We start from the raw sequence: 25,205 nt of genomic DNA, 5'->3' as shown, positions 1-25,205 counted from the left end.
TCTTGTATCCCTCCAATGCCCTGTCTGAACCTTGTTTCCTCAGCCTTACATAAGTCACCTTTTTCCTCTTAACAAGACATTCAACCTCTCTTGTCAACCATGGTTCCCTCACTCGACCATCTCTTCCCTGCCTGACAGGGACATACATATCAAGGACACGTAGCACCTGTTCCTTGAACAAGTTCCACATTTCACTTGTGTCCTTCCCTGCCAGCCTATGTTCCCAACTTATGCACTTCAATTCTTGTCTGACAACATCGTATTTACCCTTCCCCCAATTGTAAACCTTGCCCTCTTAGTTTGTTAGATAGTTTAATGTTTAGTGGTTTAAGTTGTTGGAGGGGATGGTGTAAGGCCCCCCTTTTTATTTTTCTTGTGTATATTTTCTTTCCTTTTTGGAGTGTTTTGTAAAAATTTATTGAAAACCTTGAATAAACATTTTTTTTTTAAAACAAAACAATCTGTCCAGGTCCACCCACATCGACGCTACCACCAAGAAAGCACAACAGCGCCTATACTTCTTCAGGAAACTAAGGAAATTCGGCATATGCACACTGACTCTTACCAACTTTTACAGGTGCACCATAGAAAGCATCCTATCGGGCTGCATCACAGACTGATATGGCAACTGCAAGAAACTACAGAGTCGTGAACACAGCCCAGCCCATCACACAAACTTGCCTCCCATCCATTGACTCCATCTACACCTCTCGCTGCCTGGGGAAAGCAGGCAGCATAATCAAAGATCCCTCCCACCCAGCTTACTCACTCTTCCAACTTCTTCCATCGGGCAGGAGATTCAAAAGTCTGAGAACACTGAGAACACGCACAAACAGATTCAAAAACAGCTTCTTCCCCGCTGTCACCAGACTCCTAAACGACCCTCTTATGGACTGACCCGATTAATACTGCACACCTGTATGCTTCACCCGATGCCTGTGTCTATATATTTACATTGTGTACCTTGTGTTGCCTTATTATGTATGTTCTTATTTTATGCTCTTTTCATGTACTAAATGATCTGTTTGAGCTGCTCGCAGAAAAGTACTTTTCACTGTACCTCTGTACACGTGACAATAAACAAATCCAAATCCAACTTTCATGAATAATGTTGCAATAATCAAACTTCAAAAACATATAAAATTATGGCAAGAGACTGTTCATGAAATTAATCCAGGAGTTTAGATTGTAACAATCCAAAATGGTATGATCAACACCTTTTCTTTTTAAGGCTCTCTTATCAGATTGTGCGCTTCGTAAAGAAGTTTAGTGCGGCATTATTTGCGATCGGCTTCAGAAGAATGTGAACGCAGCAGCCCTTTGATAATTCTCCCTGAAAAGTGCTTAATTTCCTGTGAAAACAACTTGTTTTTATACAGCGACCCAATATCAGCATCTTAGTGGAGGTGGACTCAAACAGATTTTCCGTACAGCATGGGTTGTACCATAATTATATCCTCAAGCTGCAATTTTTAATATATTAAACTCCATTACACAAAAATGAAAGCTGCTGCGTCTGTCAATTATGGAGACCTATAGATTGTGTGAAGACCACAGTGACAAAATCTTATGTTTATTTAGTGCTTTTAAACTTAAAAGTGTCTCAATGAGTTTCCAAGGTAAACAGTCAGCGCTGCTCTCCTACAGATGCAAAAAGTTAACTCTGTTTCTCTCTCCACAGATGCTGTCAGACCTACTGGGTTTTCCAGCATTTTCTGTGTTTACTTCTGCTCTGCACCTCTATTAGTTGGGATCTATCATGTTCAACAATGGCTGGTATTAAAAGCAAATTATTAAGGTGCACTGAAATTACAGAACATACCTAAACGTTCAGAACGAACATCTTCTCTATAATATCATTGGTTTTTGCGTGCTGAACTTCGCAGATGTACTCTGATGAACCTTCAATTGCGACAATAGGCAACCTCGTTACTGTGGAGTAAAGTCCCTTGCTATCAATTTTGGGTGTTTCGATGCTTTGTTTATCCTTGTATTCCGTCCATCCCTTGCTCCAAATGATATGTATATCCGCTGGGCAAAAATGTTCAATCCTGCAAGTCAGAGTTGCGTTTTCACCCTTTTTGGGATGATCATGAGAACACTTGATTTCTGATACTTTAGGAGTCACAGCTATGAAAAATGCAGAAACAAAATTTGATTCTCAAAAATATCAACTGCAATCAGACTCCTAAAAATAAATTAATTTTTATGTTTTTTGAAGGGTTGAAAAGCTTTCTCAGTAACTATTCAAGTTGAATATTTATTTAAAGTTCCAAAGATAGATATAACATGATTAAAATTCACCTAGACAAACAAATTCTGTTGTTATCAGTGATATCCTGCCCCTCCTTTGGCTGCACTGGTAGTCCTTGCCAATGGAATCTGCACAGAAATCACCATCATGGTGCAAGCTGGAGCTAAATGCCCACTATTCTCACTTTAAAATGAATCAAAAGTTGGCTTGCTTGGTCAAGGGTAACCACATTTTTAACAGCCTGAAAATTAACTTTGACAAATGTGGGGTCTCATTCCTTCAGAAACATGAACATTTAAAAATATTTTTGTATTAGTTTTTCTGTTTTGCACAATTTATGTATTTCCACTGATCCCATGTCTTTAAAAGCAGACGGATAGCAAAATAATGTTTTTACTTCTAACTTTGCTATCTGCGTGCATCAGTGATGATTCTTCAATCTTGTCTCGATACTACTTGACCTGCTCAGATGCCACAGATTCCCTGCTGAGCCCATTTCAGATGATGCTGGAAGAAAGGAAATCTCTGCTGACAAACCTACTAAAGGTTTGTGAGCAACTATACGCGAGGTGAACAATGAAAACGGTTCCTTCGTCATTTAGCAAAATAGAGCGATCATCTTTAATGCTGTCTTTATTTTAACACGAATACCAACAAAACCTGCTTTTCAAAACCTATATAAAAGTTCAGTGCATGAGATGCACTCACCTGTAAGAGGCAGTTGAATACGTCTTTTGAATACCGGTACATCAGTGTTAGAATTGTCTTTGTACTGAAAGTGTAAATCTCTTTCAAAGTCTTCTGCAGTCACTGTAAACTTCAGGCAACTGTTTATTTTGTAAGTGTTTTCACTGTTAAGCACAGGCTTTGAATTTGTGACTCCTTTAATGCGCTCTGATGCTTTATACCATTCAACTGTAATATTGTCATGGGGAATTTCACACACTGAAGTCGATACAGATAAAGGTTGGCCATACAAAGGGCTCTCTGGCTCCAATCTGAACTCTGAAAATTTTGGCGAGCCTATAGAGAAAATAATATATTTAATTAACACTAAAGGCCAAACTAAGCCATATTCCAGCTGCCAAGAAGTATTCCAAATTATTTTTTTGGACAAATTTTGCTGACAAGGTTGTCATTTGTTACTCACCTATATTCACCCTCAAGATGGCGATAGACGGCAGCATGCCGGTTCCCAGAGAGGTATTAGGTAGAAAATTTCACCCAGGTGTACTGAAGGAATGGCATTATATGTACAAGTCATGTTGAGAACTTACTTGGAGAGAAACCAGAGTGGTGTTCAATGGTGTTCAATACGCCAGCTTTGCTAGACCTTGCAGGTGGCAAAGATCATGGGTTTGGGAGGTTCAGCTGAAGAAGCTTTGGCAACTTGTCGCAGTGTTCCCTGTACATAGTACACATTGCAGCCACAGTACACCAGAGGTGGAATAAGTGAGCATTTATACTAGACAAGGCGTCAACCAAGTAGCCTGTCTAATTTTAGTTAACAGTGAGATTCTTCAGTGTTGCTGCAGTGCACCAAAAGAGCTACATGGATAGCATGCAATCACAGATTTGTGCCTTGTCGATGTGGAACGGCTTGGAGTCAGGTGAGCCACTCACCACAGACTATTGAGCCTCTGACCTGCTCTAGTGGCTGAGAAATATACGTGGCAGATCCAGCAGAGTTTCTGGCCATTGGTGACTCCAGGATATTGATGGCAGGGATTCAATGATAATGTCATGGAATATCAAGAGGATGCGGTTAGATTTTCCTTCACATTGTTATGAAGATGTGTTATATACGATATTAAACTATGTGATTAGCTGGACCTTTTCTGAGCAAAGGGTACTGGCTATAGGAGCTAGTAGGCTGCATTAGTGAAGGATAGCAGCTGCTTTTGTAGAGACCCAGAATCTATGGGGCTCTCAGAGAAGGGTCACATGTTCCAGCACGTGTGAAAAAATATGCTGGGTGTAGGATAGTAAGATAGTTACCCCGTCTCTCTTCCGAAACCTCTCTCATCAAAGCTGAGCTGTTTGTAATGTGAAAAACCCACTAGAAGACTTCACTGCGACAAACCAAGAGTTCTCAAAAGGAGAATTGCAAATCAAGCAGCCATGACTGCAGTGACTGCTCAAATGTGGAAAGGGACATTTTCAGCTATAAAAAAAAAGTCCACTGGGACCATTTTGAATATTTATTTCTGATTTGCAACTTGGGCTAATTTTTAAAGATCTGACACTCCAGAGTTTTATTTCAATTTGGTGTGTTGTTTTTGCTTTAGTAGTCTGTTAAACACATTTGCACATTTTAAACCTTTTGGTAATATCTTTTGCACCCTTGCCCGATTAAGTTTTAGCAACTAAAAGCTTTTGTTAACTTAAGTAACCTGGCTGGCTTGTTTCGTGCACTGAGCTAATATACATTAAATCGGCCACATCAGCCGGCTTTAAAATTCAAACTCTGTCACAACTAACTCAGGAGTGGGATAAAGAAAGGAGTCCATTCACCCCTGCTAATCATACAAATATGCAGTAAACAGACCTTTCATTGTTGTACACACTTCCTCCATAAGCCAAGATGAAGCAGAAAATGGTACTAACATTGGCAAATATAGTATAATTAGAGCAGGCCTGAGAGGCCGAGTGGCCTACTACTGCTCTTGATTCGTATGTATATTTTTCAGTCATGTTAATTAAGCAATGAACACCTGTGGTAAATCGAGACACTTAATCAGAACAAAGAAAATGGAAGTAAAGATATAATTGCACAATTATGATGATGTTTTAGAATTTCACAACACATTTCTATTAACCTCCCACAGAACAAACACAATGTCCTACAATCAATTCGGATATCCTCCTCATTAAGATCTTTGAAAAGCTGGAACTTCATCTTCATCAAACAGAAAATTTTAACTCACCTTTAAGAAATAGCTGGTAAAATTGCTTAAAAGGTTTGGTTGAAGATTTTGAATGATAAACTTCAATCCTATACTCAGCTTGATGATCATCAGCACTTGCAGTCAAGGTTACTGTGGAGACTTTGCTGTACAGACCATTTTCACACAGCGAAGTTTCCATAATTCTTCCATATTTTACATCATCACATCTCACTTCATTTCTGAACCATTCAACTTGAATATCCTCCGGATAAAAGTCAATTATCTTACAGGTTAAAGTCAATTCTCTCTCTAGTTCAGGAGTGGCGTGATTGCAGGTAATTTCAGAGACTTTAGGGAAAGATACTGAAATTTAAAAAAATTAAGAAAAGCTGAATTGCATCTTTCCGATCTTTGTTACAGACATACACTCACCATTCCAAAATGTCACTGAAAAAGTGTTACTCAGTCCTTCTTTCCAACCAACAACTGGAACATTATACAGGTCAGGAAAACTGTAGCTTCAATTGAGAGAATAGATTGATCTGCCATACGGTTGCCACCAAGAGTTTGGCACATTTCCTGAATTTGCAACAGAGTAATTGTGTTTTATAGAATTTCAAACATTGGGAATATAGACAATGCAGTAATTGCACTGCTGATGTGTCATGCCCCAGCAGAAAATGGTTTACTGTTATATGTAAAATTTACTAAATTAAGATCTTGCTGTCTGATCAACTGTTCACACTTTTGAGAGATAAGACATTGTAATGTCCTATGCCATTTCATCAATACCAGATCTACTTTTTGTATGCCTAAAAACAATGCAAACCAATTTCTTGTACCCAGTTTTGTCCCTTTTCCCCTTCCCTTCACTCGGATTATTTTAAGTATAGCACTCTAATGTTTAAAATTTAAAAACATAGAGCCTGGGGAACAAAAATAACCCAACAATGCACCAATAACTTTAAAACAGAATTTCATTTTGATGACAGTGAACTGATTTTACCATAGCCAAAGCAACATGGCTACCAACATAACCTTTATCTCAGCTGAAATTCTCTCTGAATAACTTCTTGTAGCAGTGAAGTTCTCTTACAAACCTATTTGGGGTACTATGACATTCACCTAACCATTCTGTACCATCAGAACGCTTTTAAATTCCAGTAACACCACCAGAAACAGCTGGCAATTGCATTCAAGCATAAAAGGCGGAGAACACCACCAGTAATTTCCACGAAATCATTTCATGAAATTAGAATTAGTATTATAAATCAAACAGCCCCATTTTCAAATTTCAGAAATGTGTTAAAACTAAGAATAGACATACCTAAACTTTCAGGAGTATATTCTGTAAACCTTGGATACATAAGACTCTCATGTAGAACCTGGCATTTATATTTACTGTGTAGGTCTGATAGCGTTGCAGTAATTGTGCACAAACTGGTACATTCATACAACTCATTTTCAGAATTAACTATTTCAGGGCTTTCTGTATTCATAATAACGTCGTCATTTTTCAACCATCGAACAGTAATATTTTTAGGGTAAAATGAATGCACTTTGCAAGTTAGAGTCAATTGTTCTCCAATCACAGGATTCCCTGGTTCACTAATGATGGCATTAAGAGAAGGATAAGCTGCAACAGAAAAAAAAACAGTAGATCATTAGAACATGCATACGTAAATTTACATATATATCTCCCTCATATTGGTGATGAGCTTTCTCATCCTCAATAATGGCCAGAACACTACCTTTACATTAATAGGTTCTTTAACATGCACCTTAAGAGGAATAAGACCTCAGTTTAACATCCCCTTCAAAAGATGATGCTGCAGCAGTGCAGTACTCATTCATAACGGTACTGAAGAGTCGGCCTTGAATGTGGTTTGAACCCACAACATTCAAATGCCAACTGAGCCAAGACATTGGAACAGGGGAGGGTAAATTTGTGTAAAGTATGGAAGTATCCACAGGCTCGTGTAGAAAAAGGATTTAAAATTGATGACTAATTAAAAGTATCTTGAGGCAATTCGCAATCTGGGATCCACCTATTGGGAGGGGGACGGTGCAGAGGAGGAGATTGATTATAAATCCGAATGGGAAAGGAAATATTTTTAAAAGCTCCAAAACGCTTTCCAACCGATCACTGTAATTAGGAAATATGGCAACCAACTTGTGCACAGCAAGTTCTCAGAAATGTCAATGCAATAAAGACCTGATGGAATGTTGATGGAATAAATTATGACAAAATGAAAAAGAGATGGCATATTGGAATTCAAAGTAGAAAACACTAGAAATAAACAGCAGGTCCACTAGCATCCGTAAAGAAATAACATGTTAATATTTTAGATATAGACTCTTAACGATGAAGGGAACAGATTCTGCAATAATACCACTGTGCCCCACAAACATTAAGCAGTCTAAGTTAAGGTATAGAATCAACTCTATGCAGGATACCCTGGCAAGGATGTCCGTTCCAGGAGAATGAACTTTTTTATTGCAACAACTTTCTATTTTTGCACAATTACTACTCTTGTATGACAAGGATTGCTTATAATTGGGATGTTTAGTTTTACTATTGATTCTATGGCTTCTGAGTGGTCAAATGAAGTGCCTCCTGCAACAGATATTAGTGGGAAGGTTGTTATGATGTGGTCAGGGACTGATGGTCACAATCGCACCTTGGGTTGCCCCTCATCAACCACACTCGGTGCAAATTGGGTTGAATGTCACCCACTGTTGTTGGTGGAGGTTGAAGCCGGTGACCTCAGCTGCTGGATCAGTGATGAGATGTTGGTTCTTTATGTTGCATGTGCCCACAATTCTGTCCATCTGGGTAACACAACAACAGCTGCATGGATATTAGATGCCGCTTCCCATAAAGGTCAGCATGCTTTTAACAAAACTCCTTGTGGTTTTTCAACTCAAGTATGGCAGGCTGAGCAATGGGAGGCAACACCAGGTGTCAGTTAGAGTGAACCCAAGTGCCCTTGGCATTGTAGGAACGTTCTTAGGGACTGAGTATTGAGCTGGCTTTTATGTGGGGATCCTCCGTCTTAGTTACGGCTCAGGTAAACACAAAGACCCGCGGAGACAGCAACTCTGGTTAAGGTGGCTTTATTTTCCAAGCTTGGTCAACATTCGAGGGAGTTAGAATCATAGAATTTACAGTGCAGAAGGAGGCCATTTGGCCCATCGAGTCTGCACCGGCTCTTGGAAAGAGCACCCTACCCAAGGTCCACACTTCCACCCTATCCCCATAACCCAGTAACCCCACCCAACACTAAGGGCAATTTTGGACACCAAGGGCAATTTAGCATGGCCAATCCACCTAACCTGCACATCTTTGGACTGTGGGAGGAAACCGGAGCACCCAGAGGAAACCCACGCACACACGGGGAGAAAGTGCAGACTCCGCAGACAGTGACCCAAGCCAGGAATCGAACCTGGGATCCTGGAGCTGTGAAGCAATTGTGCTAACCACAATGCTACCGTGCTGCCAAAACCACTCTGCTTTACATTGCCCTAGGTCGAACAGTTATACAATTTCCAAAAATCAGTAGCCTACCCCAGTTTGACTCGATCCAATCCTTGTAACTGTCCATTTTACCTTGACCAATGAATTTTACTTTAGGCAGCATGGTGACTGCGTGATTAGCTCATGATTTAACCCCAACCTGTTCCCTGACCATCTGCTGTTTTTCAGGACCCTTGCATCTGTTGCTCTCTTGTCCTCTCCTACTCCCATTTCTCTTATCTTGGTTGGTTCGTGCTTGTACCATTGTCTGTCTGAGGATCTATAGGAAATGAAAAGGGCTGGAATAGGCTCCTGAAGCTACTGATAAGAACTGCTTATTAAGCTGGCTGTGTTATTGCTGACCACATTATTTCTGTCTGATTTAGGAATGTGGTCAAGTTAGCTAGCTTAAATCCCATCATACATTGCGGCCACAACTATTAGCAAGAGTTTAAATACTTGTTACTGCTTTGTTCTAAGAATACATGTTTAATAATGATTGGTAGGTGTACTTCATATGATTAGTTTCAATCCTCAATCCTTACCAGGGGTAAGCCATGGGGTACAGGTCTCTGGCACAGAGTCTGTCCCTGTTGCTCAGAAGGGAAGGGGGAGAGGAGTAGAGCATTAGTCATTGGGGACTCCACAGTTAGGGGGACAGATAGGAGATTCTGTGCGAACGAGAGACTCGCAGTTGGTGTGTTGCCTCCCAGGTACCAGGGTCCGAGATATCTCGGATCGTGTTTTCGGGTACCTTAAGGGGGAGGGGAAGCAGCCCCACGTCGTGGTCCACATAGGCACCAACAACATAGGTAGGAAAAGGGATGGGGTTGTAAGGCAGGTATGCAGGGAGGTAGGGTGGAATCTTAGAGCTAGAACAACAGAGTTATTATCTCTGGGTTGTTACCCGTGCCACGTGCTAGCGAGACAAGGAATAGGGAGAGAGAACAGTTGAACACGTGGCTACAGGGATGGTGCAGGAGGGAGGGATTCAGATACCTGGTTAATTGGGGCTCATTCTGGGGTAGGTGGGACCTCTACAAATGGGATGGTCTATACCTGAACCAGATGGGTATCAATATCCTGGGGGGGGGGGAAATTTGCTAATGCTCTTCAGGAGGGTTTAAACTAATTCAGCAGGGGGATGGGAACCTGAATTGTAGCTCCAATGCACAGGAGGCTGAGAGTAGCGAGGTCATGAGTAAGGTTTCAAGGTCACAGGAGTGTACCAGCAGGCAGGTAGGTAGTTTGAAGTGTGAATACTTCAACGCCAGGAGCATCCGGAATAAGGTGGGTGAACTTGCAGCATGGGTTGGTGCCTTGGACTTCGATGTTGTGGCCATTTCGGAGACATGGATAGAGCAGGGACAGGAATGGTTGTTGCAGGTTCCGGGGTTTAGATGTTTCAGTAAGCTCAGGGAAGGTGGTAAAAGAGGGGGAAGTGTGGCATTGTTAGTCAAGGACAGTATTATGTTGGCAGAAAGGAGGTTCGATGAGGACTCATCTACTGAGGTAATATGGGCTGAGGTTAGAAACAGGAAAGGAGAGATCACCCTGTTGGGAGTTTTCTATAGGCCTCCAAAAAGTTCCAGAAATGTAGAGGAAAGGATTGCAAAGATGATTCTGGATAGGAGCGAAAGTAACAGGGTAGTTGTTATGGGGGACTTTAACTTTCCAAATATTGACTGGAAACGCTGTAGCTCGAGTACTTTAGAAGGGTCAGTTTTTGTCCAATGTGTGCAGGAGGGTTGTGACACAATATGCAGATAGGCCAACAAGAGGCGAGGCCACATTGGATTTGGTACTGGGTAATGAACCAGGCCAGGTGTTAGATTTGGAGGTAGGGGAGCACTTTGGTGATAGTGACCACAATTCGCTCACGTTTTCTTTAGCGATGGAAAGGGATAGGTATATACCGCAGGGCAAGTGTTATAGCTGGGGGAAAGGCAATTATGATGCGATTATGCAAGACTTAGGATGCATAGGATGGGAAAGGAAACTGCAGGGGATGGGCACAATTGAAATGTGGAGCTTGTTCAAGGAACAGCTACTTCTTGTCCTTGATAAGTATGTACCTGTCAGGCAGGGAGGAAGTGGTCGAGCGAGGGAACCGTGGTTTACTAAAGTAGTTGAATCACTTGTCAAGAGGAAGAAGAAGGCTTATGTAAAGATGAGACGTGAAGGTTCAGTTAGGGCGCTTGAGAGTTACAAGTTAGCCAGGAAGGACACAAGAGAAAGCTAAGAAGAGCCAGGAGGGGACATGAGATAGGTATGTCAGGAATAAAAGAATGACTAGGGTAAGAGTAGGGCCAGTTAAGGACAGTAGTGGGAAGTTGTGCGGAGAGTCCGAGGAGATAGGAGAGGCGCTAAATGAAGATTTTTCGTCAGTATTCACAAAAGAAAAAGACAATGTTGTCGAGGAGAATACGGAGATCCAGGCTACAAGACTAGACGGGATTGGGGCTCATAAGGAGGTGTTAGCAATTCTGGAAAGTGTGAAAATAGATAAGTCCCCTGGGCCGGATGGGATTTATCCTAGGATTCTCTGGGAAGCTAGGGAGGAGATTGCAGAGCCTTTGGCTTTGATCTTTAAGTCATCTTTGGCTACAGGAATAGTGCCAGAAGACTGGAGGATAGCAAATGTTGTCCCCTTATTCAAGAAGTGGAGCAGAGACAACCCCGGTAACTATAGACCAGTGAGCCTTACTTCTGTTGTGGGCAAAGTCTTGGAGAGGATTATAAGAGATAGGTTTTATAATCATCTAGAAAGGAATAATTTGATTAGGGATAGTCAACACGGTTTTGTGAAGGACTTATTGAGTTCTTTGAGAAGGTGACCAAACAGGTGGAAGGGGGTAAAGCAGTTGGTGTGGTGTATATGGATTTCAGTAAAGCTTTTGATAAGGTTCCCCACGGTAGGCTACTGCAGAAAATACGGAGGCATGGGATTCAGGGTGATTTAGCAGTTTGGATCAGAAATTGGCTAGCTGGAAGAAGACAAAGGGTGGTGGTTGATGGGAAATGTTCAGCCTGGAGTTCAGTTACTAGTGGTGTACCACAAGGATCTGCTGTTTGTTATTTTTATAAACGACCTGGAGGAGGGCGTCAAAGGATGGGTGAGTAAATTTGCGGATGACACTAAAGTTGGTGGAGTGTGGACAGTGCGGAAGGATGTTGCAGGTTACAGAGGGACATAAATAAGCTGCAGAGCTGGGTTGAGAAGTGTCAAATGGAGTTTAATGCAGAAAAGTGTGAGGTGATTCATTTTGGAAGGAGTAACAGGAATACAGAGTACTGGGCTAATGGTAAGATTCTTGGTAGTGTGGATGAGCAGAGAGATCTCGGTGTCCATGTACATAGATCCCTGAAAGTTGCCACCCAGGTTGATAGGGTTGTTAAGAAGGCGTACGGTGTGTTAGCTTTTATTGGTAGAGGGATTGAGTTTCGGAGCCATGAGGTCATGTTGCAGCTGTACAAAACTCTGGTGCGGCCACATTTGGAGTATTGCGTGCAGTTCTGGTCGCCGCATTATAGGAAGGATGTGGAAGCATTGGAAAGGGTGCAGAGGAGATTTACCAGGATGTTGCCTGGTGTGGAGGTAAGATCTTATGAGGAAAGGCTGAGGGACTGGAGACTGTTTTCATCAGAGAGAAGGTTAAGAGGTGACTTAATAGAGGCCTACAAGATGATCAGAGGATTCAATAGGGTGGACAGCGAGAGTCTTTTTCCTCGGATGGTGATGGCTAGCACGAGGGGACATAGCTTTAAATTGAGGGGCAATAGATATAGGACAGATGTCAGAGGTAGGCTCTTTACTCAGAGAGTAGTAGGGGCGCAGAATGCCCTGCCTGCAACAGTAGTGGACATTAAGGGCATTTAAATGATCATTGGATAAACATATGGATGATAATGGAATAGTGTAGATGGGCTTTAGATTGGTTTCACAGGTCGGCGCAACATCGAGGGCCGAAGGGCCTGTACTGCGCTGTAATGTTCTATTATTGTTCAATAAACAAACTTATGGGGACTTCCGGTGGCGGCTATGAGGGAGTAAGTCGCACATTTGGTGGCTCCCGCTCTGGCCGGACTTTTGGACCTTTTTCCCCGACTTTTTCGTGGTTTTGAGTTTTGGCTTTGAAGGCACAGACGATTAGGCTCTGGACCCGCACGGTGCTGCATGGAACAGAGAACCCCAAGGGACCGAAAAGGAAGAAATCAAAAGATAAGCAAGGGCTGGGTGGAGGTGGCAGCTGAAGACAACATGGTGATGTTTGGACCCCTGCTGCGACGGGCCAGCCATCGACGGAGGAGCTGATGCAGGGCATCCAAGAATGCTTTGCCTGACAGAAACGGGACTGTCTTGACCCGATAAAGGAGTCGATCGATCAGCTGGAGCGCAGGCTGGATGCCCAGGATCAGACGATTCAGAAGTTGGAGAAAGTGCTGGCGGACCAGGAGGAGCACCAAACGGTGTCGAACTAGAGGTGGGGATGCTGAAGGATCAGCAAAAGAGGCTGCTGGAGAAGGTGGAAGACCTGGAGAACAGAGCTCGCCGGCAGAACTTAAGAATTGTCGGTCTCCCTGAGGGTGCTGATGCTGGCACGTTTGTGGCGAGTATGTTCCAGAAGCTTCTGGGGGAGGGGGCTTTTCCCCGACCATTGGAGCTGTCCAGGGCGTATAGGGGGATGGCGAGGAAGCCACGACTGGGGGAAGCCACGATGGTGGTCCGGTTCCACAGATTTTTGGATAAGGACTGTGTTCTCCAGTGGGCCAAGGATACTAGGAGCTGCAAATGGGACAATAGTATATTGCGGGTCTATCAAGACCTGAGTGTGGAGGTGGCCAGAAGGAGGCCAGGCTTCAGGCAAGTGAAGGAGATCCTGTTTAAGAAGGTGAAATTTGGGCTGCTTTACCCGGCGCGTCTTTAGGTTACACACGAGGTCCAGCACCATTATTTTGAGTCACCCGAAGATGCAATGGACTTTGCCAAGAAGGGGCTGGCGCAGAACTGTGAACTTTTTGTTTTAAGTTGTAACTTTTCTGAGTGATGTGTATATGTTTTGACTGTCGTTTTTCTTCTGCTTTTAAGTTTGGGTGAAGATGGGAAAGTAAAAGTTATTTGGTTTCTATGAGTTTTCGGTGTTTTGGTGGGGGTGGCTAGTGGGGGCTTTTTACTTTATATTACTCTGATTTGCACTATTGGGAGGTTCTTTGTGGGTTTTTGTCTGTTTTGGGTTGTCTCCTATGGTAATTGGGAGATTGTTCGGTCTCGGTTTGATGAGGGAAGTGGTTTCGATGGGCGGGGGGGAAGAGGGGAGTAGGGAACAATAGGTGGGGACTTCTTGGCGCCAAGGCGAGGGTCACCAGGCTTGCTGGGTGAGCTAGTCTACGGCAGCACAGTGTGGGGGGGGGGTATATTTTCAACATAGGGCAGGGCAGGGGATAGGTTACAAGGTGGTGTTGCTGGGGAGGGGGGGGGGGGGGAAAGAGGAGGCGGGAGTTACTCTGCTGACGAGGGAGGGACTTAGGTTTTGGGACAGAGCGGTGGTTGGGGATGGGGGCTGCCTGGAGGCGGGCCGATGGAGGCGCGGTGCATGGGCTGCGGGCGGGCCTAGGAAAGGGGATGGCTGATCGGCGGAGGGGGGGGGGGCATGGTGCCCCCCAACCAGGTTGATCACCTGGAATGTTAGAGGGTTGAATGGGCCGGTCAAGAGGGCACGGGTGTTCGCGCATCTGAGGGTTCCGAAGGCGGACATGGTGATGTTGCAGGAGGCACACCTGAAAGTAGCGGATCAAGTTAGGCTAAGTAAGGGTTGGGTCAGTCAGGTCTTTCATTCGGGGCTGGACACCAAGACTAGAGGGGTGGCGATTTTAATCAATAAACGGGTGCAATTCCAGGTGGGCAGAATAGTCTCAGACGGGGGGGGGGCCCCGTTATGTCATGGTGAGCGGTAAGCTGGAGGGGAGGAAGGTAGTCTTGGTTAACGTGTACGCACCAAACTGGGAAGATGTAGAATTCATAAAGAGGGCACTGGGGGAGAAACCTGACCTGAACTCTCACAAGTTGGTGATGGGAGAGGAATTTAATACGGTCATCGACCCCGGCCTGGACCAGTCATGTTCGAAAACAGGGAGGGTGCCAGCAATGGCAAAGGCATCACTATTTTGGATCATGCCCCACATTGGGTGGAACTGCAAGTTAGTGAGGAGAGCTTCCAGCGCCCGCAATGGCAATTGGATGTGGGCTTGTTGGCGGACGAGGCGGTGTGCGAGAGGGTGAGGAAGTGCATGCAGAACTACTTGCAGGTTAATGACACGGGGGAAGTCTCAGCAGCGGTGATCTGGGAGGCGCTGAAAGCAGTGGTGAAAGGGGAGCTGATCTCAATCCGGGCTCATAGGGACAGGATGGATACAACAGAGACGGACCGACTGGTTAAGGAGATCCTACAGATAGATAGGAGGTATGCAGCGACCCCGGGGTGGAACTGTTAAGGGAACATCGGAGGCTGCAGGCTGAGTTTGGGGTGTTGTCCACAGGCAAGGCAGTGGGGCAGCTTAGGAAGGCAAGGGGGACGTTTTATGAACATGGGGAGAAGGCCAGCAGAATGCTGGGCACAGCAGCTTAGGAAGAGGGAGGCGGCCAGTGGAATAGAAAAGGTGGTTGATGGGGATGGGAATCTGGTGGGGGACTCGGCTGGGCGAAACAGGGCGTTCAGGGATTTTTACAGTGGGCTCTATCGCTCGGAACCCCCCTCGGGGCCCAAGGGGATGAGACGCTTTTTGGACGGACTGACCTTCCCAAGGATGGGCAGGGAGCTGGTGGACGGGCTGGGGGCTCCGATCAGGGCTGAAGAAATAGCGGAGGGCTTGAAGGCGATGCAGTCGGGTAAAGCCCCGGGACTGGACAGGTACCCGGTGGAATTCTACAAGAAATTCTTGGGGATATTCGGGCCTTTGCTGGTCAAGGATTTCAATTAGGCGAGGGATAGAGGGGTGCTGCCCCCGACGATGTCACAGGCCACTATTTTGTTAATATTGAAGCAGGACAAGAACCCGGAGCTAAGCGGGACAAGAACCCGAAGCTATGTGGGTCTTTTAGGCCGATCTCACTGCTTAATGTGGACGCCAAGCTGCTGGCCAAAGTTTTGGCCCCCAGGATTGAAGATTGTGTGCCGGATGTGATTATGGAGGATCAAACCGGGTTTGTCAAGGGCAGGCAGTTGGCGGCCAATATAAGGCGGCTGCTCAACGTGATTATGATGCCCCCGGAGAGTAGGGAGGTTGAGGTAGTGGTGGCCATGGATGCGGAGGAGGCGTTCGACCAGGTGGAGTGGGACTATCTATGGGAGGTGCTGGGACGATTTGGGTTCGGTAGGGGCTTTATCGACTGGGTCAGGCTGCTGTACCAGGCCCCGGAGGCTAATGCAAGGACGAATAGGACGACCTCCGACTATTTTAGACTGCACCGGGGGACAAGACAGGGATGCCCCCTCTCCCCACTTCTTTGCGTTAGCTATAGAGCCGCTGGCAATTGCTCGGAGAGCTTCAAGGGGTTGGAAGGGGCTGGTTGGGGGGAGGGGGGGAACATAGGGTCTCGCTGTACGCGGATGACCTGCTCTTATATGTAGTAGATCCAGGGGCAGGGATGGGTGAAATCATGGCAACTTTGGGGGAATTTCGCCGGTTTTCGGGATATAAACTAAATATGACAAAAGAGCGAGATGTTTGTAGTCCAGGCAAGAGGTCAGGAGGGTCGGCTGGGGGAGCTACCGTTTAGGTTAGTGGGGAACAGTTTTAGGTACCTAGGGATACAAGTGGCGCGCAACTGGGGTCAGTTACATAAGTTGAACTTGTCCCGGTTGAACAAGCAGATGAGGGGCGAGTTCCGGAGATGGGATGCGCTACCGCTGTCGCTGGCTGGGAGGGTGCAGGCGGTTAAGATGACGGTTCTGTCGAGATTTTTATTTGTATTCCAATGCCTCCCAATTTTCATCCCTTTTTAACAGGATTAACAAAATCATTTTGGAGTTTGTCTGGGCGGGTAAGTCCCCGCGGGTGAAGAAGGCAATGTTAGAGAGGAACCGGGGGGAGGGGGGGCTTGTCCTGCCAAACTTCAGTAATTACTACTGGGTGGCCAATATTGCTATGATAAGGAAGTGGGTGGTGGGGGCGGGGTCGGCTTCGGAGCGGATGGAGGCAGCTTCATGTAGGGGCACCAGCTTGGGGGCGTTGATAACGGCACCTCTGCCGTTCCTGCCGGCGAGGTACTCCACCAGCCCCGTGGTGATGGCGGCCTTGAGGGTCTGGGGTCAGTGGAGGAAGTACGTTGGAGCAGTGGGAGCATCGGTCTGGTCCCCAATATGTGACAACCACCGGTTTGCCCCAGGGAGCCTGGATGGAGGGGGTTTCGAGTATGGCGAAGGGCGGGAATTGAGAGGATGGGGGACATGTCCTTTGAAGGGAGCTTCCCTAGCTTGTGGGTGCTGGAGGAGAAGTTTGGGTTGGCAAGAGGGAACGACTACAGATATTTACAAGTGCGGGACGTTCTGCACAAGCAGGTATCATCCTTCCCACTCTTGCCACTAAGGGGGATCCAGGATAGGGTCGTGTCTAGGGGATGGGTGGGGGAGGGGAGTGTCTCGGACATCTACAAAGAACTCATGGGGGCGGAGGAGACGCAGACCGAGGAGTTGAAGTGTAAGTGGGAGGAGGAACTTGGGGGAGAGACGGAGGACGGCTTATGGGCGGACCCGTTGAGCAGAGTCAACACTACCGCTATATGCGCAAGGCTCAGCTTGATCCAATTCAAGGTGGCACACCGGGCCCATATGACAGTGGCCCGGATGAGCAGATTCTTTGGGGTGGAAGACAGGTGTGTAAAATGTGCGGGTGGACCAGCGAACCATGTCCACATGTTCTGGGCGTGTCCAAAGCTTAGGGGATATTGGCAGGGGTTTGCGGACGTCATGTCCAGAATATTGAAACAAGGGTGGCAATGAGTCCCGAGGTGGCGATTTCTGGGGTGTCGGAAGATCCGGGAGTCCAGGAGGAGAAAGAGGCAGATGTTCTGGCCTTTGCCTCCCTGGTAGCCCGGAGACGGATACTATTAGCTTGGAGGGACTCAAAGCCCCCGAAGTCGGAGGCCTGGTTAACCGACATGGCGAGCTATCTCAGCCTGGAGAAGATTAAGTTCACCTTGAGAGGGTCAGGGTTAGGGTTCACTTGGAGGTGGCAACCATTCATTGACTTCTTTGTGGAGAATTAATAGTCATCAGGGGGGGGGGCTAGGGTAGCGTAGTTTAGGGGGTTAAATAGGCGAGTCTTGGAGGGACGAGTGTCGGTGTTTGCACTATGTTTATTGTTCTTTGTACACTGGTTTTGTACTGTTGTTGTTTGTAATGCCAAAAATACCTCATTAAAATAGTTTGTGAAAAAAAAATTCATGTAGAGCTAATCTCGTGTTATCCTAGCTATCTAGTTTTGAGGGATCTCATCTCAGACCCCCCCCCCCCTTCAGGCATGTCCAAGATCAACGTGTGCAACTGCAGGCCCATGTGGCAGAGCAGTATTCTGCAGCACTATCTTTTTCACATCTATACAGCAAAAGGCCTGTTATATAGACAAGGGTAATTCTTTATGGAATTTAGATCATCATGTTTAATAAACCTCATAGAAATTTATAGAAGATATAGGCAATCTGAAGGGCTGAAATAGGGTGGTACCATGACGTAGATAAATATCTTCAAAGATAAATAGGATGACCATCACCCTCTTTTAATGGCCTATAAGAATCCTGCAAGTTTAAATTTGAAGTCAGCTCCAGCTTAATGGTCTCAAGTCATAGAATTTACAGTGCAGAAGGAGGCCATTTGGCCCATCGAGTCTGCACCGGCCCTTGGAAAGAGTACTTAAGCCCACACCTCCACCCTATCCCCGTAACCCAGTAACCGCATCTAACCTTTTTTTTGGACACCAAGGGCAATTTAACATGGCCAATCCACCTAACCTGCAGATCTTTGGGCTGTGGGAGGAAACTGGAGCACCCAGAGGAAACCCACGCAGACATGGGGAGAATGGGCAGACTCCACACTGACAAATGACCCAAGCCGGTAATCGAACCTGGGACCCTGGAGCTGTGAAGCAACTGTGCTAACCACTGTGCAACCGTGCCGCCCGCCACAGAATAGTTTCACCCAGAAAGGCCACAGAAAGAACTACCTTTAGAAATGTTCAGATTTGCAATAGTCGGTCACATCCATACAATTAAACATTTGGAAACGCTTAATCTGACAACAGATGCCCGGAGTGGATGCCTGTTTTGTCAGAGGAAAGAAGGCATTTTAAAAGAGATTGATCAAAAACTGTGTTTGTGTTACCTTTTACGTTCAGTTGAACATGCTTCTCTGCTGGATTACTCAAACTAATATGTCCAACTTCACAGGAATATTGACTGTTTTCATCTTCTTGGATGGTTGCATGAAAGAGCAGCATGCTGCAGACACTGAGAGTGTGGTCAGGATAACTAAATGGAACCAGATAATGAGAATATTTGTCCTGATAGAAATTCTCTTCAGCTCCATTGTTGTGCTCCACCAAATAGATTTTCTCTCCATCTATTATTTTATACCATGTGATCTTCAGAGGATGTGGCTTAAAGAAATTTATCGGACAAGTCAGCGTAACAGAATTGTTATGATGCACAACTGGAGGTTTAATTATGTTAGCCAATTTAGGAGGAACTGAAGAGGAGAAAAAAAACAAAGCATTCAGTTTTAATGACACACAACTTCAAGATAAATGTTCTTGGTTTATCTTTTTATAATAGAATAGAATTCCTACAGTTCAGAAGGAGGCCATTCGGCCCATCGAGTCTACACCAGCTCTCTGAAAGAGCACCCTACCTAGATCCAATTCCCCACCCGAGCCACATACCCTGCCAAGTGGCAATTTAGCATGGCCAATCCACCTAACCTGCACATCTTTGGACTGTGGGAGGAAACCGGAGCACCCAGAGGAAACCTACGCAGAGATGGGGAGAAAGTGCAAACTCAACAGTCACCCGAGGTTGCTAACCTCACACTTATCCACGTTAAACTCCATCTGCAAACTTTGGCCCAATCTCCTAGCTGATCTATATTTCATAAATCCTACAGTGCAGAAGGAGGCCATTCGGCCCATCAATGTCTGCACGGCTCTCTGAAGGAGGCATTATCAATATATGTATTAAGTGAACAATACTGTGTCCATTATCTTGGGCCTTTTCAGTTCTCTGTAAATCATGCAAGTGGTCTGCTCCCTGTTCTATTTCCTGCATCCTAGCCCATGCTGCAGCTCTTGTCTTTCTTTCACTTGTAACAATTTCCCAATCCCAACACAATATCGACAATACCACTCCAAATTCAGGACAAGTATAACAAAAAGATAACGTCACTCAGGGTGGAGTTGGGAACATGAGAACGGCAGTAAAAGCCCGTTCCACAATTCCATTAAGATATTGGCTTATCTCTATCTTAATTCCACATGAAATAGGAGAAGTAGACCATTTGGCCCCTCAGCCATCTATTACCATCCATGCCCAATAACCTTCAATTCGATTCCCTTGCCAGAATCTATCAACCTCCACCTTAAAAATATTCAGTGACTCCGCCCCCACTGTCGTCTGAGACAGAGAGTTCCAAAGTCCCACAACTCTCAGAGAAACAACATTTTTTTTTAATGTCTGTCCTAAAAGGGAGCCCACTCATTTTAAAACCCTTAGTTCTGTACTCACCCACAAGAGCAAACATCCTTTACACGTCCATCTTGTCAATACCGTTCAGGATCATATGAACTTCAATCAGGTCACTGCTCAATCTTCTAAACTCCAGTGGGAACAAGTCCAGTTGTCTAACCTTTCCTCATAAGACAACTCACTCATTCCAGTAAATCGCGTGAACCTCTTTTGAACCGGATCCAATGTATTTGCATCCATCCATAAATATTTGAGATGTGGTTTCATCAATGCCCTCTCATAATAAAGGATACAATTCCACCAACCTTTTAAATTTTTTGCTGTACCTGCATATTAACTTTTTGTGACTCATGCGGCAGAACACCTAGATCCCGCTGTACCTTGGGGCTTTGCAGCCATTTAAAATAATACTCTGCCGAAGTGAACTTCACCTTTTCACACATTATAGTCCATCGACTTGTCTTGACTCCACAACTACAACAGGGACCATATATTTCAATTGTACTTTATTGGTTGTAAAGAGCCACTGCATGTCCTGAGATTGTAAAAGGTGCTATTTAAAAATGCTTTCTTCGATACCCCTTCCCAGCATGTATTTGTCAATGTCAACTTTGAAGGGGGGGCAAGGGGGGGGGGGGGGGGGGGGGCGGGGGAGGCGGGAAAAGAGAAGGAGAATTCTACAGTTACTTCCCAACCCGATTGCTCCAAAATTCCAGGCTCTCTCCTTCGCAAATCAGGGGGAAAAGATTGCTGCTTTTCAGTCAGAACCCCACCCCTGCCTGTACGGAAGTGACAGAACGAGAAGATTGCAAGTATGGAAAGGCAGACAAAAAAGGGGTCACTTGCAATAACTCAGTTGCATTATTTACAGCAGATTAAAACACCCCCAGGAATCACCTTGAGCAGATTAAAACACTACAACAATCCATATATTTCCCAGTCTACCAATGAAAAAAGCTTTTTTTTTTATGGTTAAAACTGAAGCCGATAATGAACAGGGAATCCAATTTGAGAAGCAGAGAAACAGAAGGAGGGCAACCTGAAGCCAAGTCTTCCAATCGGAAGTGACACCAACATCCTCGTGAAGGAGGTGAATAGGTCAGCGAGAAGGATATAATAACTATGTTGGGGAAGGGAGAAGGAAATTAGGCTTGAGACTAGACAGGAGAATTAATGGTAAAATGTTAGACAAGAAGGGGGCTTTGAAGCAAAAAGATGTGTAAATGAATAAAGATACTAGGAAAAACAAAAATGGTCAATAAACCAAAAAGAAAATTGGACTTAAGATGGAACAGTATGTAGGTGAATGGACAAACCATTCAAACCAAATTTGATGCACTAGCAGCTATTAAAGATGCGATATAGCAACTATGATCCATTTAAGGTTCGGACAAACTGAGAACTCAACATTCCTGGTTTAACTTCTTCAGCAGAGATGCAGAAGGAACAAAGGGAGGTAGAGGGTGCATTAAGTATTCCATCCCAGTGTTAAAATGTAAGGATGCTTTAATGTCTCAGCTTAGAACAGAGTTAAGAAAGACAAATGGTATCTTGTATTAATGTAGGCCACCAAATAATGAAGATAAGAAAACAGATGAAGTATGTCAATATCTCAGAGAGATACAAGAATAACTGGGTAATATTATGGTGTGATTTTAAGTTAATAAACTGGACCATGGATCAGCTGAAGATTTTTTCAATGTTAGATGTATAAAATACATTTTTATTTGGCTCAAAACAATGCATCAATGGAGCAGAGATAAGAGTGGAGATACTATCACCATTCCTGGATATGTCCTGTCTCACTGGCAGCACAGACCCAACAGAGATGGCGGCACGGTGGTATACAGTCGGGAGGGAGTTGCCCTGGGAGTCCTCAACATCGACTTTGGACTGCATGAATTCTCATGGCTTCAGGTTAAACATGGGCAAAGAGACCTGCTGTTTACCACGTACCGGTCAGCACTCCTACATGCTGAATACCACTTGAAGGAAGTATTGAGGGAGGCAAGAGTGCAGAATATTCTCTGGGTGGGGGATTTGAATACCACCACAGACCAAGCTGGCCAGGTCCTAAAGGACATAGCTGCTAGACTGGGACTGCAGCAGGTGGTGAGGGAATCAACAAGAGGGAAATACATACTTGACCTCATCCTCATTAATCTGCCTGCTGCAGATATATCTGTCCATGACAGCATCGGTAGAAGTGACCATGCCACAGTTCTTGTGGAGACAAAGTCTCATCTTCACATTGAGGACACTCTTCATCGTGACAACTGTGGCCGTGTTAAATGGGATAGACTTCGAACAGACTTGTCAACTCAAGACTGGGTATCCACGAGGTACCCTGGGCCATCAGCAGCAGCAGAATTGTACTCAACGACAAGCTGCAACCTCATGGCCAGAGATATACCCCACTCTCCCATCGCCACCAAATCAACTCTGCTTCAATGAATAGTGCAGGAAAGCATGCCAGAAGCAACACCAGGCATACCTAAAAATAAGATGACAACCTGCTGAAGCTACGACACAGGACTACTTGCGTGCCAAACAGCACAAGAAGCAAATAATAGACAGAGCTATGTGATTCCACAACCAACGCATCAGATCTTAGCTCCGCAGTCCTGCCGCATCCAGCCCTGAATGATGGTGCACAATTAACCAACTCACTGGAGGAGGAGGCTCCACAAATATCCCCATCCTCAATGATGGGGAAGCCCAGCACATGTGCAAAATACAAAGCGGAGGCATTCGCAACAATCTTCAGCTAGAAGTACCGAGTGGGTGATCCATCTCAGTCCTCTCCTCCGGTGGTCTCCAGCATCACAGATGTCAGTCTTCAGGCAATACGATTCACTCCACGTGATATCAAGAAACATCTGAAGCCACTGGATACTGCAACGGCTATGGGCAATGACAATATCCCAGCAATGGTACTGAAGACTTGAGCTCCAGAACTGGTCGTACCCCTACCCAAGTTGTCCCAGTACAGCTACACCACTGGCATCTACCCAGTAATGTGGAAAATTAAGCAGGTGCGTCTTGTACACAAGAACCAGGACAAATACAACCCAGCCAATTACCACCCTATCAGTCTATTCTCCATCATCAGCAGCAAAGTGATGGAAGGGGTGATCAACAGTGTTATAAAGCAACACTTAGCAATAACCTGCTCAGTATGCTTTGTTTGGTTCCCGCCAGAGTCATTCAGCTCCTGACCTCATTACAGTCTTGACTGAAACATGGATAAAGAGATGAATGCCAGAGGTGAGGTGAGAGTAACTGCCCTTGACATCAAAGCAGCATTTGATAGAGTATGACATCAAGGAGCCCTAGTCAAACTCGAGTCAATGGGAATCAAGGGGAGTCATACCTGGCACAAAGGAAGATGGTTGTGGTGGTTGGAGGTCAATCACCTCAGCTCCAGATGTCACTGCAGGAGTTCCTCAGGGTAGCACCCTAGGCACAACGATCATCAGCTGCTTCATCAGGTCAGAAGTGGGGAGATTCGCAGATGATTGCAATGTTCAGCACTATTCGTGACTACTCAGATAATGAAGCAGTCCATTCCAAATGCAGCAAGATCTGGACAATATCCAGGCTTGGGCTGACAAGTGGCAAGTTACATTCGTGCCACAAAAGTGCTAGGAAATTATCACCTCCAACAACGGAGAATCTGACCATCGCCCCTTGACATTCAATGGCATTACCAGCACTGAATCCTCCACAATCAACATCCTGGGGAGTTACCATTTATCAGAAACTGAACTTGATTAGCCTTATTAATACTGTGGCTACCAGAGCAGGCCAAAGGCTGGAAATCCTACAGCAAGTAACTCATCTCCTGAACCCACCAAAGCCTGTCCACCATCTACAAGGCACAAGTCAGGAGTGTAATGGAATACTCCCCACTAGCCTGGATGAGTGCAGCTCCAACAACACTCAAGAAGCTCAACACCATCCAGGACAAAGCAGCCCGCATGATTGCTCCCCCTTCGTCAAACATTAACAACCGCCACCACCGACGAACAGTGGCAACCGTGTGTACCATCTCCAAGATGCACTGCAGGAACTCGCTAGATCTTTCGGCAGCACCTTCCAAACCCAACGACCACTACCATCAAGAAGGACAAGAGCAGCAGAGACCCGAGAACCCCACCAACTGGAGGTTCCCATCCAATTCACTCACCACCCCAAATTGGAAATATATCGCCGTTCCTTCACTGTCGATAGGTCAAATTCCTGGAACACCCTCCCTAACAGCACTGTGGGTGTACCTACACCTTAGGAACTGCAGTGATTTAAGAAGGCACCTCACCACTACCTACTGAAGGGCAACTCAGGATGGGCAGTAAATGCTGGCCTAACCAGCAAAGCCCACATCTCGGAAATGAATTTTTTAAATGTTCAACTAAAAAGGAGGTATATGATAAAAGAGCTAAAATAATCAAAATACTTTTTTTAAAGTGAGTAGGTGAAAAGGGTGCAAGGGCTAGAAAAGCTGTAAAATGGTTACGATATAATATTGCCATCAATAGATTTCCTTTTAATAAATATTATTACAACGGTAGAACACTTCTTTCCTCATTTCGGTCATTAATAGAGAAACAATTCATAATGCAATTGATGGAAAAAAAATTCTACAGAACTGTGTTTCCGCAGGCCAAGGGAAAAGCACTGAACTATGAAGGAACTGTATTTTATACCTTGTATGTGGCAACTGTTGCCTTAAAGCTTTCCTTGAGGCTCCACTCCGTTCACTGCCGGTTTGTGCAATCTTCTCCCACTCCCTCTATCTTCTTTCACAGCCTACAG

General features: G+C 45.1%; 1 protein-coding gene across 2 annotated transcripts in view; it reads right to left on the bottom strand.

Annotated features, from left to right (window-relative positions):
• LOC140384413 (uncharacterized) overlaps positions 1–25,205 on the bottom strand; it is a 48,397-nt gene that overhangs the window by 10,400 nt on the left and 12,792 nt on the right. For both annotated transcript variants that reach the window (XM_072466093.1, XM_072466094.1), the window contains exons 6-10: positions 19,036–19,398; positions 6,470–6,778; positions 5,182–5,505; positions 2,963–3,277; positions 1,823–2,130 (exon numbers count right to left, since the gene is read on the bottom strand). In XM_072466093.1, the coding sequence (XP_072322194.1) occupies positions 1,823–2,130; positions 2,963–3,277; positions 5,182–5,505; positions 6,470–6,778; positions 19,036–19,398 (1,619 nt within the window). The remainder of the gene's footprint in view (positions 1–1,822; positions 2,131–2,962; positions 3,278–5,181; positions 5,506–6,469; positions 6,779–19,035; positions 19,399–25,205) is intronic.

This window comes from Scyliorhinus torazame, chromosome 10 (assembly GCF_047496885.1).
Source record: "Scyliorhinus torazame isolate Kashiwa2021f chromosome 10, sScyTor2.1, whole genome shotgun sequence".
Classification (NCBI taxonomy): domain Eukaryota; kingdom Metazoa; phylum Chordata; class Chondrichthyes; order Carcharhiniformes; family Scyliorhinidae; genus Scyliorhinus; species Scyliorhinus torazame.
The sequence above is the reverse complement of the archived record's forward strand: the minus strand, read 5'-3'. Positions and strand labels throughout refer to the sequence as shown.